This window comes from Pipistrellus kuhlii, unplaced genomic scaffold (genome assembly GCF_014108245.1).
Source record: "Pipistrellus kuhlii isolate mPipKuh1 unplaced genomic scaffold, mPipKuh1.p scaffold_m20_p_8, whole genome shotgun sequence".
Taxonomy (NCBI): domain Eukaryota; kingdom Metazoa; phylum Chordata; class Mammalia; order Chiroptera; family Vespertilionidae; genus Pipistrellus; species Pipistrellus kuhlii.
The window spans coordinates 53,288,339-53,301,908 of record NW_023425584.1 but is presented as its reverse complement, the minus strand read 5'-3'; the positions used below and the strand labels follow the sequence as shown (position 1 = coordinate 53,301,908).

The 13,570-nt window shown below is 35.0% G+C and overlaps 1 protein-coding gene across 1 annotated transcript in view; it reads left to right on the top strand.

Moving 5' to 3' along the window:
• The window catches only part of TLL1 (tolloid like 1), a 153,562-nt gene that overhangs the window by 78,696 nt on the left and 61,296 nt on the right, over positions 1–13,570 (top strand). The window contains exons 6-8 of the mRNA XM_036424377.2: positions 2,433–2,611; positions 3,969–4,074; positions 8,786–8,910. Coding sequence (XP_036280270.1) covers positions 2,433–2,611; positions 3,969–4,074; positions 8,786–8,910 — 410 coding nt within the window. The remainder of the gene's footprint in view (positions 1–2,432; positions 2,612–3,968; positions 4,075–8,785; positions 8,911–13,570) is intronic.

Genomic DNA, 13,570 nt, shown 5'->3' with positions numbered 1-13,570 from the left:
CTGCCCACAGAGGGGCTTTGCTTTATCCACAGCTATCATGGCTACATTTCTGCTGCCTGTTCCCCTAAGGCTCATCACCAGTGATGAGGGCAGCTAGCTGATCTCCATGTCCCTCAACACCCAGCACTGCTTTACAACTAGGGACCTAGAAAATACTGACAACTTACATATTAGCTAAAGTACATTGTATGTAACTCAGAATAAAAGAATGTAGGAATTTAAAGGGGTCTTGAAGGAAAATACTGAAAGCCTCAGAACTTAAAACTGGAAATTTATACCATTTCACCCCCTCTGCCCATTTCTCCCCCAGTCCCTTCCACTGGTTACCACGAATCTGTTCTCCTACTATGTGCCAGGCTGTATTCTAGGGGCCGCAGATACAGCAGTGAACAAAGATGTTAAATTGTGGGCCCACAGAGAGCATTCTTACATTCTAGGGTGGGGAAGCAGAAAGAAACACAGAAATAAGTGAAATACCCTGATCCCCAAAAATAAGACAGTGTCTTATATTAATTTTTTCTCCCAAAGTTGCGCTAGGTCTTATTTTCAGGGGATGTCTTATCTTTCCATGTGCTAGGTCTTATTTTTGGGGAAACACGGTATAAGTGTATTAATAAGCCCTAACTTCTAGGACAAAAAGTAAAGCGATGTATGTAGGACAAAAGGGCATTTGTGCAAATACCTGGAAACCATGAAGAAGTGAGACATGGGCAGGTAAGGGAGATCAGAGTTCCTGCCGGAGGGAGTAGGCAGCCAGGAGGCTATGAGCAAGAGCGTGTCTGCAGGCTAAAGGCACCGCAGGGCCGCATAGCTGAGTGGGGTGAGAGATGGGACAGTAGTAAGAGATGAGATGATAAGACATTTGTGTGGGAAAGATCACGTAGTATCTTAAGAGTTTTTGTAAGTATTTTAGATGTTCCTCTAAGTAAAAGAAAGAGCCTGTGGTCAGCTGAGGCAATTTATAAATTTATAATAAATATGTCAGGGGTTCTATTACCAGTTTTTTTCCTACTTTCACAGACTATTGTAAAAGTCAATGTGAAATGTATTTTTTTGCTTCCCATATGGACCCCATCTTATTTATTGGAGAGGGCTATGGATGAAATTACACTAAAAAATGTGTTTGACATTAAATAAATTGACCCTTCTTCTTGATTATCTCCCAGGTTTTGATATGCAAAGTATTTTCTTTTGTGGTTATGACCAGCAAAAAATGACTCAGCGTGGTTAATTTAGTTACTACCTAATTATCAGATTTCTCATTTTTTTGTCACTATTGCTATATGGCAGCAAATATTTAAATCTATCCAAAATCTGTACATTTTGTGGGTTTTTTACATCTAATATTTTATTATTGGGTATATACTAAATGACTATCTATGTATGAATTACAACATACTATTGAAACAAAACTACCTAGGAGCAGAAACACAACTCCCTGATTGTTTCTCTACCAGTTTTCTCTTCCTATTATTGATTTATAGAAATCAATAATTAACTGTTATAATAGATTCATAAATAATAAGTCAAATTAGTTCATCTAACTGGAAGGTGTAGGTTAAAATATTTAGGCATTTAAATACCCACAGAAACCATTAGAATGACAAATGTTTGTATTTATGAACAACCAAAATGACTATCAAATGTACTTACTCTGGAAATTGAAATTTGTGAAATTCTTTTATATATATATTTTTCTTTATTGATTAAGTTATTACATGTGTGTCCTTATTCTCCTAGTGGGGGCTCCCCCACCTCCCAAACATTCCCTCACCCCCCTGGTGTCTATGTCCATTGGTTATACTTATATGCATGCATAAAAGTCCTTTGGTTGTTCTCGCCCCCTTCTCTCTGAGGTTTGAGCATCTGATCGATGTTTCTCTGTCTCTGGATCTGTTTTTGTTCATCAGTTTATAAGTAGGAAAAATATTTATTTATTAACCAACATCTTTCATAAATAAATTTAATTCTGTTTTTCCTAAAGAGGAAAAATAAACTTTGTTTTTATATTTAATACTGAAATAATAGATTATTGCCAGATATCAGTGTTGACAAATTAATATAATAATGGATAGTGAAGATAAAAAATTATATTAGAAATGTCAGTTGATAAGTCTTACGTTTATATGTACAATAGTACATTAATCAATATTTGTATTTTATTTTCTAATTCATCTCCTCCTAAAAATGATTTAAGACATATGTCTAATATATGAGTTAGTATAAGAGCACTTAAAGTGATTGTTTAGAGACTTTTGTTGTATAAAAATTAACCAGGGTACTAGAAATTAGCCATAATTATTAATAAAAATCTATTCTGTCTCTGTGATGGACTTTTTAGTTCATCACAATTCTTAAGAAAGTTACATCATATTTTAATTCGTTCAGCATTGCCCTTTCCACCACCATCTCCTCTTTCTTCTTTATTCCAGATGCTGCTCCTATGTAGGTCGGCGGGGTAATGGACCTCAGGCAATCTCCATTGGCAAGAACTGTGATAAATTTGGAATTGTTGTTCATGAATTGGGCCATGTGATAGGCTTTTGGCATGAACACACGCGACCAGACCGAGATAACCATGTAACCATCATAAGAGAAAACATCCAGCCAGGTAAGAATTGGGGTTCAGGGTGACTGAGTTTCTTCTGGTTCTGTTTGTACTGGTTATCATTTAATTCTTGACAAACATTAACTGTTGTTTTGTTTTGTTTTGTTTATGAAAAATACCCATGCTGGTGTTCTATTTTTAGTGTTTTTCTCTTCAGAATAAATGATCTTATGTGTTTTTTAAGGGTTACTTCCCCCTGCCCCCTTAAGATTTTAGCTTTTATTTCTAAACTTTGTATTTTCCAAGATTGGCTGTAGGCTATTGAACCATAAATACTATTAAAGGTTTTAAAGCATTTTATATACTTAGCTCTATATTTATGTTGTATGGATTTAGAAAGAGTCTGGAGTCTACCATCAAATATGGCTGCTACCATAGGTATCTATATTATATTAGGGACAACTTTTGGAGAAATTCCAGGGAAATGACTCATCCCTGGATAGTCTAAATAGTTTCCTTAGATTTTTCTTAAACCTGACTGCCCGAAAGACAAATATTAAGAATGTTTTCAGCAGTTGAAATTTAAATTTAATTTTCTCTGACAGTTGATGTGTGTACAGCTTTTTGTTCATTTTGACTCTCATAACTTCATAAACATCAGTACATTTCAATTATCAGAAGAAAAATCTTAATGCTTGGAATTGTCTATGAGATAGTATGTATTTCAAGTGTAAACAAAGTAAAAAATGTGTCTTTTTAAACTTATTCATGGCCAGTTTCAATTACAACCATTGAATTCTTTAGAATTTCCAGCATTGATCTATTTATTTACCCCTCACATATTTGGTGACAGTTATTTCTTGAGGCACTATTAGATGTTGGAAATTCTGAGATGAAAAACACAAAACACAAATGATTGCAAGTGAGTGAGAAAGGTAACAATTGTCATATTGAAATAACTAAGGACTCAGTTAAGTAGCACGTCAAGAGAAATAAAAAGGAATAATCTTTCAAAATATTTTAAGAGGAGCATCACCATCTGAGGAAATCTCTTCAAGGTTTTATTTTTAGGAAACAGAATGCATGGTGGCACCAACAAATGAAATAAGAAATATGTACAAGGCAACACTTTGAGAGGAAGGAAAACAATCTACTCTTTTGCCAAAATTAACATATTAATGAAATTCAGTATTGAACTTTCAATGTGATATTTAACATATTAATGAAATTCAGTATTACACTTTCATTGTGATATTAACACAGCGGCTCTGGATGGGTACCTTTGCACAATGTGGGAGTTAGCATGTAATTACAGTATGCATGAGATTAGCCACTTAGTGAAGAGAAGGTGCAGGCACAGGAATCACTCTTCTCTGCCTGTTGGGAGGCTTCTGAAATGTTATATGTGACGGCTTCTTAGGTCAGGAGTACAACTTTCTGAAGATGGAGCCTGGAGAAGTGAACTCCCTGGGAGAAGGATATGATTTTGACAGCATCATGCACTATGCCAGGAACACCTTCTCAAGGTTGGAGTCTCAGGTTATACCTTTTGACTTTTAATTCCTTTCCTCTATATGATTTCTCACAAAGCTTTGTTTAACATTAGAACTGGAAGCATTTTCAAATATTCGTGCCATAAAATACAAAAATATTTGATTGGTATGTAAAGCCAACACCAGGAATTTTAGATTTTTTAAAACATATTTTTACATTTGCTATCAGCAAACAGATGCTTTTACTACTTCCTTTGTGATCTGGGTGAATTTTCCTTCTTTTTCTTGCCTAATTGCTCTGGCTAGGACTTCCAATACTGTGTTGAATAGAGGTGGTGTGAGCAATTAGGCTTGCCTTATTCCTGATCTTGAATTAAAAAGCTTTCCGTTTTCAGCAATTAAATATGATGATCCTGTAGGCTTTCCTATATGGTCTTTACGATGTTGAAGTACTTTCCTTCTGTCCCTCGTTTGCTGAGTGTGTCTTTATTTTTATCATGAAAGCATATTGAATTTTATAAAATGCTTTTTTTTCTGCATCAACTAGATGAATATGTGTACTTTGTTGTTCATTCTATTAATGTAAGTAATTGAAGTTTTATAGTTTCTTCTATTCTCCACCCACAGAGTCTATAAAAGTTTTAGTTGTTTTCATGAATATAGCCCATCAGCAGATTAAGGTACTTATTTGTGGGAAGAATGAGGCTAAATATAAAGGGCTTTTATAAGCATGCATAGTTTGTAATGTAGATTTTTTTTTTTTTGCTTAACAGGGACTTCCCATTTTCCATTAGTGAAAGAATTGTAAAATTTTATGAAGTTTATTTAAAAGCATAGCTAATTTACTCTTCTATTGTAGGTAAAACAAATGAAGGTTAGTAATGGAAGCCCTCAGCATCTGACTCTTGTCTATTGATAGTGCCTTACTGAAGGTGTTTGAGGAAGAGACTGCATTGCTTAATGGCCTATGGCAAGAAGATAGTTGTTAACTCCCTGATCACAAAGAAAGAACAAAAGAATGGTGACTGACCCCCACCCAATGAAAGGGAGGTTACTTCAGTAGACAGAATGAGTCAAAGTTCATCATTCTAGCGTCTGAGTTTGAATACATACAATTTAAGATGCCCATATACTTTTAAAGTGGAATCTCTTTTGAAAACTGGGGGGAAAAATTTTCAGACTACAAATCTGTTTTTCAGAAATTGAAAATAGTATTTTATTAGTTCTGAATACTGCAGAAATTATAACATTTCATTAATTTGGACTTACCTAGTTAATAATCTGTTGATTCATGCAACATAGTTGAATAATGACTTTTCTCAATGTTGTCTTGTGCCTCAACTTCCCCTTCAATAGCACTGGCCTCTCTGGAGTTGCATCCTATTAAGTATGTTTAAGCTCTCACTTTTGATGGTCAATTACCAACAACTATCAGTTTCCCTTCATCTCAAAAAATTTACATATGGAGCTATGTAGATATTTAGCTTTGGTTTTAAGGGTTCCATTCTCTATTTGAGTTACCTAGGTTTTATCTAAAGATCATTACCTAAACCTAGAAGCTAAGGTGCTCAGTCATAAATTACTCACACTTTCTGTCACTTTTCTGTTTTATTATCTTTCAGACTTCTATATTATTCTCTGGTTTGCCTGTCACTATCTCAGTTATCATTATTTTGTTTTATGTCTTTCTCCTCCCATGAGAATGCAAGCATTATAAGAGGAGGAATTTTATGTCTTTTATTTACTGCTGTAAATCCAGAACTATAACAGTTCTCAGTAAAATATTTCCTAAAGGTAGGAAAAAGTAGAGCTGAATTTTTTTACCAAATTCATTGGGGTGACATCCTATCTAATAAAGAGGGAATATGCTAATTGACTGCCATGCCCTCAAAGATGGTAACGCCCACAGCCACAAGATGGCAGCCCCTAGTTCCCTCAGCCCTGCCTGCCTCCAGAGTCCTCCAGTCCCTTCAGCTGCCCAGCCACCCAGGGCTGGCATAAGGTACAGGCAAACCTTGGATGGCAGCTGCCCAGTTTCTCAGGGCCACCCGAGGCTCAGGTAACCATGGCCAGCTGAGGCTTGCAATGCCTGCAGTGGCAGCAGCAGAGATATGAGGGGGCTTTGCCTTCTCCTAATTGCCCCTCCTGCCCCTGAGGGCTCCTGGTCTGTGAGAGGGGGCCGGCCAGGCTGAGGTACCCCTCTCCAGTTCATGAATTTTCATGCACAGGGTCTCTAGTTATTTCATAAAATTATATCAGTTTCAAGCGTACAATTCTAAAATGCATCATCTGTATATTGTATTGTGTGTTCACCACCCCAAGTCAAGTTTCCTTTTTCTATCACCATTTATCACCTCTATACCCTCTTCTGCCTCCCACATCCCCTTTCCCTCTGGTAATCACCATACTATGAAGCATGTTTATGAGGTTTTTTTGTTTTGTTTTGTTTTTTGCTTAATCATTTTTTACCCAGCCTTGGAACCCTATCTATAAGTCTGATTCTACTTTGTTTATGAGTTTATTTTGCTCATTATGTTACCAGTGAGACGATGAGACTGGTTTTTGTCTTCTTGGAGGAAAGGTTTCAATCAAGAGACAAACTACAGCAAGCAAAGCAAGTAAAAATGTATTGTCCACAGCAAAAACACACTTAGGACAGTGAAATAAGGAAGGGCATAGAAGAAGCAATAGGAGAGCCTAGGCTGGGCTACTTTGGAAGTCAGAGAAAAGAGGATCTTGAAGACAGATTCAGAGGATTAGCCTGGGATGAACTGCCGCTACCCATCGCCCCCCTAGTTGCAAGTCTCATGGGGTCCCTTGCAGAAGGGTGGGGAAGAAGGAATGGTGCAGCGTGCTCACACACGGGGGTCTTTTTCATTGAGGGTATGCTGGGTTCCTAGGGGAGCCTCAGGGAAGGGTCTCAATAAAACAATCAGCTTTCTCGGTGTGCTCTTTCAGGGACGTGGCGCTGGTTGGTTGGCACCAGGGCAGGGTTATTATTCAGTGCAGCTCGTCCTGAGGCAATCACTGCATCACTGCGTCATTTGTCTGTTTTTCCTGCTTTTCTGGGCCTGGAGTTGATATACAACTGAGGGCTAGATTTTATCTGGAGCTGATATACAAACAGGCCTAGATTTTATATGGAGCTGATAAACAACTGAGGCCTAGATTTTATCTCTAGGGAGGAAAAATCAGGGGATTGAAAAGTAGTTACAGAAAACAAGGATTCTTTCTCTTATTTAGAGATGGAAACAACACAGCCAGCATGACTCAGTGGTGGAGCATGGACCTATGAACCAGGAGATCAGGGTTTGGTCCCTGGTCAGGGTTCATGCCTGGGACATGGGCTCCATCCCCAGTGTGGGGCGTGCAGGAGGCAAACTATCAAGGATTCTCTCTCATCATTGATGTTTCTATCTCTCCCTTTCCTTTTCTCTCAGAAATCAATAAAAAAAAATAAAAAAAAACACTTTTTTTTTTAAAAAGATGGTGAAATTCTTGGAAAGTATGTAAACTGAAATATATTACTTATTGCAATGGCATCATAGGAAGCTGCCCATTCCACTGAAGTTTTGAAATCTTTCATAATTAATGATATCCAAACTAACATAAAATAAAATACCTTTATAGTTTATCTTTTCTTTTTTAAAACAAAAAAAAAACACAAAAAAAACCTTAAATACACATTCCGTTCTTCTCACCACTTAGAATAGTCAGTCTCCAGCCCATTGAACTTCCTTTAGAGCTATAAAGTTGTTTTTTATTGCAAAATTAGGCTTTACTTTCAGTGTATTAGTCAGAATTTTTAGTTATGCATATTAAGAAAAATAGTGAATTTCTCTTACAACCTTGGAACAAACAACTCAGTAGCCAACCTTACTATTATTAAGGCATTACTTAGGTAGTTATTTGATTATTAATTTTAACCTGAAAATTTTATACTATATGTATGTGTGTGTATCATTGAACTATTTTGCTTTATACTCTTCTATCTAAAATTTGACACTCTTTGTTTTCCCTTGCTCTTTAGCATGTACTGTAATACTTGGAAGAATACTAAGATTAGAAGAATCTAAGATTTAATTAGAATAATACTAATATTAAATTAGTAGTTAAACTAAGACATGAACCTACACATACATACATACACACACACAATATATGTGTGTATTTTACAATTTTAGTAACTTCAAAAATATTTATGGTAGGTTGTCTTTAAGAAAACATAGCTACATGAGGAAGACTTGCTTTACAACTTGGTAATACAAGGGGTTCTTAGATCTGCTTGAGAGATCCAAACAAAAGCCATGTGTATGTAGTGGGGAACTCTATAGAATTCTAGATTTTGAAAATCATGTAATATACATTTCTAAGGAAATGTGAATATCATCATTGACTTGATGTTAGGCACACATATAGTGTGTTCCAAAAAATGTATACACAATTTAAATAATTTATTAATTCCAGTGGGTTAAATCTGAAAAGAAAGAAACATCAACTGAACCATCAGTTATAAAAGTGTGTATACTTTTAGGGGAAACACCCTGTATTTAGCACACATTTTATTTCTACTTTAGTAAAAGTGTTTTGAAAGTCTGACACATTATTTAAAGCCCATCACGGATGTTTTTCCCCCGTGATTGACTTGGGTTTGAAAAACAACCAAAAAAACCCTAATACTTGTAAGAAGGACATGTGACTTAACTGGGTGACTTATGTGTGGCTTGCTTCTGATTTTTTTCAGGGGGATGTTCCTGGACACTATTCTCCCTTCTCGTGATGATAATGGCATACGTCCTGCAATCGGTCAGCGGACCCGTTTAAGCAAAGGAGATATTGCACAGGCAAGAAAGCTGTATAGATGTCCAGGTATTGCACCATACGAACACAGAGGCGTAATTGTGCCAGAGTGTGCTCTTCCAGATGAATAAGCCACGATTTACTCAACTGTTTACATGTCTCTTTCCATGCTGGCAAGTGACTTACTTGGTTCAAAGTCAGTAATCAGAAAATGAAATAGGAGAGAACTCTGGAACACCCACTGATATAATTAAAAACAAATTTCTAGAAATCAGATTTTAAGCACAAGGATAGTGTGTTTTCTTTCTTTTAATTTAAGGAGTAAAAGACAAAAAAGCATGTTTGTCTGATAATTATTAAATAGTTGCATGATATCACAGTCAAATGCTGAGTCTCCTTGCCAATATAAAAGAATGTCCTTCAGTTCGACTTCAGATTTGAGTCCTGATTGATCTTTTCTTGCAAGTAACCCATCCTTAATGGTATATAAATTATAATTTTATTATTGGAATGAATAACATTGTTGTAAAAAATTTTGTTCCAACCATGTTGCTAATGAGCTACTGATTGTTTTTCTACTGGATAAAGTTGTTGAAAAGATTAATGGAAAGGCCTGGTTGTTTTTTCTACTGAATAAAGTTATCAAAAAGATTAATGGAAGGTCTTAATAAGGAAGTTCCAAGGGAACACTAGTGCTTTACTGGTCCAAGGGGGAAAAAAAAAGTCAGCTTCCAATGTGGAAATGTTGTATATTCTATGCACCTACTGTACACTTAAAATCCTCTAAATTACCTTATTTCAAAGAAACATACTTAACTTTACTTAACATGGATTTTCCAGAATTTTTGTCCATGTATTTATGTAAAACACATGCTTGTGTAGTATTTGTTAAAATCTAAATTTTCATAGGGAAGATGAATTTATAAGCAAATGTCACCACTATGATAAAAGACATGGGTACTCCTTGGCTAATTTCTGGCAGTATTGGATGAACTAAAATTTTTAGATTTTAAATTTTTAGCTTTTTAAATTTCAAAATAGAAAATTATGGAAAAGATTATGTGGTTGATAGCAACTGTCCAATGGACAGTTCCCATATTAAACATTTTGATTGTCTCTCTAAATATATATGTCTGTACATTATATTGTACTTAAAAGAACACACTAGAGATGCATTTACACACTGAATTGTAGAACTGTCAGTCAGTGGGAATTGAAAGAATCACATGTGTATGACACTAATTTAATTTTCAATCTATGGCTCTTAAATATTTAGTTATTAATAGGAAAATAATTAGTAAGCATAATTTTCACTTGAGACTTTCATCATTAAATAGAGAAATGGGCTATTTTCTAATTTGAAATCTACACTAATAAAAGAGTAATATGGTAATTAGATCAGATAGACCGGATGTCTTCTGGACATCCTTCCGGATGTCCTTCCAGACAAAGCCACAGCGGCTGCGAGGGGCCGAGGAGGGCCGGCAGCTGTGGTGGCCAGCAGTGGCCGCAGCTGTGGGGTGATGGGGGCAGGACCTTCTCCTAATCAGCCCAGTCACTTCTCTCAGACCCTGGGTTAGGCCTGCTCCCTGCAGTAGACATCCTCTGAGGGTTTCTGGACTGTGAGAGCAGGCAGGCTGGGCTGAGGGACTACCCCCCAACCCAGTGCACAAATTTTTGTGTACCAGGCCTCTAGTATAGTAATATGTACATTGCTTTGTTTAATATGGCAAAAACCACAGCATACAGGCCTCATCATTAATGAGGAGATACCTTGTGTTTCTAAAGCAAGTCTTTGTATTGCAGCTTATAAACTGCAAGGAGTAAGGGAGAACTAAAAGATACAGTTTATATTTTTAAAAAAGATACGTTAACTTTTAATTCCCAAGGTCTTTGAGAATGACCTGGGCTTGATTTTTTTGTTTTGTTTTCATTTTTTACTTTTTTTGTTTATTTAAGTATAGTTGGTGTTCAATCTTAAGTTGGTTATATTAGTTTTAGGTGTACAATATAGCTATTGGACATTTTTATACCTTACAATGTGATCATCCCACTAATTCTAGTAGTCATCCATCCTTCATACTCACTAAGCAATACACTCTCTCTTTTTCTAACTATCCCTCTTTCTGTTCTTTCTCTGTCCCTGTCAGCACTGAAACCATCCCTTCCATCTCTCTCTCTCTCTCTCTCTCTCTCTCTCTCTCTCTCTTTCATAGATGGTAGTTCTGAGCCCTACTTATGGTTATGTATTTAAGGTTCTTAATTTCCTCACAATGAGAGCACTGATGATGTTGGTAAACATACACTTGCCATTGTCAAAATACAGCTCAGCTACACTGATGCTGTCGGTTTAGCAGTAACTCTAAGTGCGTCAGTGGAATTGTGGTGAAGATCCACAATTATACACTGAAGTCTAAATAAGATGGCTCATCTGAGAATCACCTAAGAAAGTAAAAATTTATAAAATTACACTTGGTTGTTTCTTGCTTTTAATAGAGAAGAGGGTTTTATAAAACTGCTTATTTCTTTGGCATCTGTCTTGCCGTTTTTGTTAGAAATTGCTGGTGAATACAGTCAGTAAGAGCCACTTGGCTACTTTTCACTCCAACTTTTTTATTCCGTATCAGTTTATGCTCAAAATTCTATTGCTTCTGCATCTTATAAAGCTGTTCCTTAGAGTTTAATCTTGAAAGGAGGCCTGACCTTGTTCACACATAGATATCAGAGGTTGTGGCTTTTCTGGTCTTTAATTGCATTTTCTCTTCATTTATTTTTTCTGTAGCCCAATACCCTTATTGTTTATAACTACTTTGTACTTATACCAACTATCAACTCTAATATTATCTTCATAATTCTTTCTTAATTAAATATGTCAAGTAACAGTGAATTTATGAGGAATGTAAGGTAAATACCTTATAATAAAGCAGCTTCTAGGGATATCTTTCTTTTAAATACAAATGTTATGTGTTGACTTTGTGTATAGTGATAGATAAAGGTCTAAGCTCATTTTTTTTTGTGTATGTGTATAACTAGTTCCCACAACACCATTTGTTGAAGAGACTGTCCTTTCCCCACTGTTTAGTCTTATCACCCTTATTGAATATAATTTTACTGTATATGCATGGGCTTATTTTTGACTATTCTTATCCATTGGTCTACATGTCTATCTTATGACAATATCAGACTGTTTTGATTACTGTAGACTTATAATATGTTTTGAAGTCAAGAAATGTGAAACTTCCATATTTTTTCTTTCTCAAGATTGTTTTAATTATACAGAGTTTGTGGTTCTATATGAATTTTAGGACTTTTTTCTTTCATTTCTACAAAACCAGTAGGATTTTGATAGAGATTGCATAGAATCTGTAGGTAATGTTGGGTGGTATGGAAATTGTTGCAATGTTAAGTCTTCAAATCCATAAACACAGAATTTCTTTCCATTACTTTGTTTTCTTTAATTTTTCCCCTGTGTTGTTAGTGTAACTGATTTTTATATGTTGATTTTCTATCCTGCATTTTTGCTGAATTTATTAATTCTAATAGCTTTTTTGTGAATGTGTGGCATCTTTATGGTTTTATACATATAAGATCATGTCTTATGCTTAGAGAGATAAAAGCTCAACTTCTGAATTATGTTTTGTTTTAGAGTAATTTCAATTAGGAAAGTGATAACAATTTTTTGCATATTTTAAACCTTTTCTCCCCCTGGATATGACTGCATTTTTAATTAAAAAACACAATCTTACAATCTTCCTATCTGTGAAAAAGCTATGTAAGAAGATGTCATACCTTAGGGCATCATAATAGCTGACCCTTACAAAGCTACTTTATGAAATACATATCAGCTAGATAGTCACTTTATAGAAGATAAAACTGAGGTGGAAGCTTATAATACTTACTTGTATGATGTAATTAGTAATACCATAATAGTTTTCTCATCCACATACCTTGCAGAGTAAATGGGAAAACTATGCTTTTTAGCTTAGTATTGTCACATTTCCTTGGTAATTTTTCTTTAATTCTTTTAATAATAAAATTTGCTCTTTATATCTGAGCATTAATCTACAAATGGCTTGGAAAATGGATGAAAATCTTTTAGTAGAAGAAATTAAGTAGCCTGGGACAAGCACATGTACTGAATAAAATGGAAAAATATTTACCACAACTTGACTATTGTTTGTACTCCTTGCATTATAAGCAGATGCTATATATTTATGAAATTATTTTTTAATTATATGTTATACTTGTTTTTCATTTATATAATCTGTTTTTAATCATAGCATTATTGATGTGTTTGTGGATTAACTATATTTCATTGTTTTAATTCTATTATAGGAAATACAGTATCAGCATTCTATGTACATAGTTCAGTGGATGTTTCAATCATTATAGAATTTATTTTTAAATTGTTGTGAATTATAGCTCTTTTCATTGAAACACACTCAACTCCAACATGACTAGCATCTAAACTGACTTTAGTGAGAAGCACATTGTTTGCATACATAAATCTTAACACATTTTAATTTTTCTAAGGGTCCTTGTAACATTATATTTATCAAGTGCCCTTCTTGATTAATAAAAAGTTCTGAATTGCGTATTTTTGACCAATGAGCATTTTGTCTTGTTCTAAAGTTGCTTTTATCACAACAAACATTGCTTACTAATACTTTAAACTTATTCTGCTGTGCAAACATGATATCTGTGTTTCTTAGTAAATATTTATATTGTA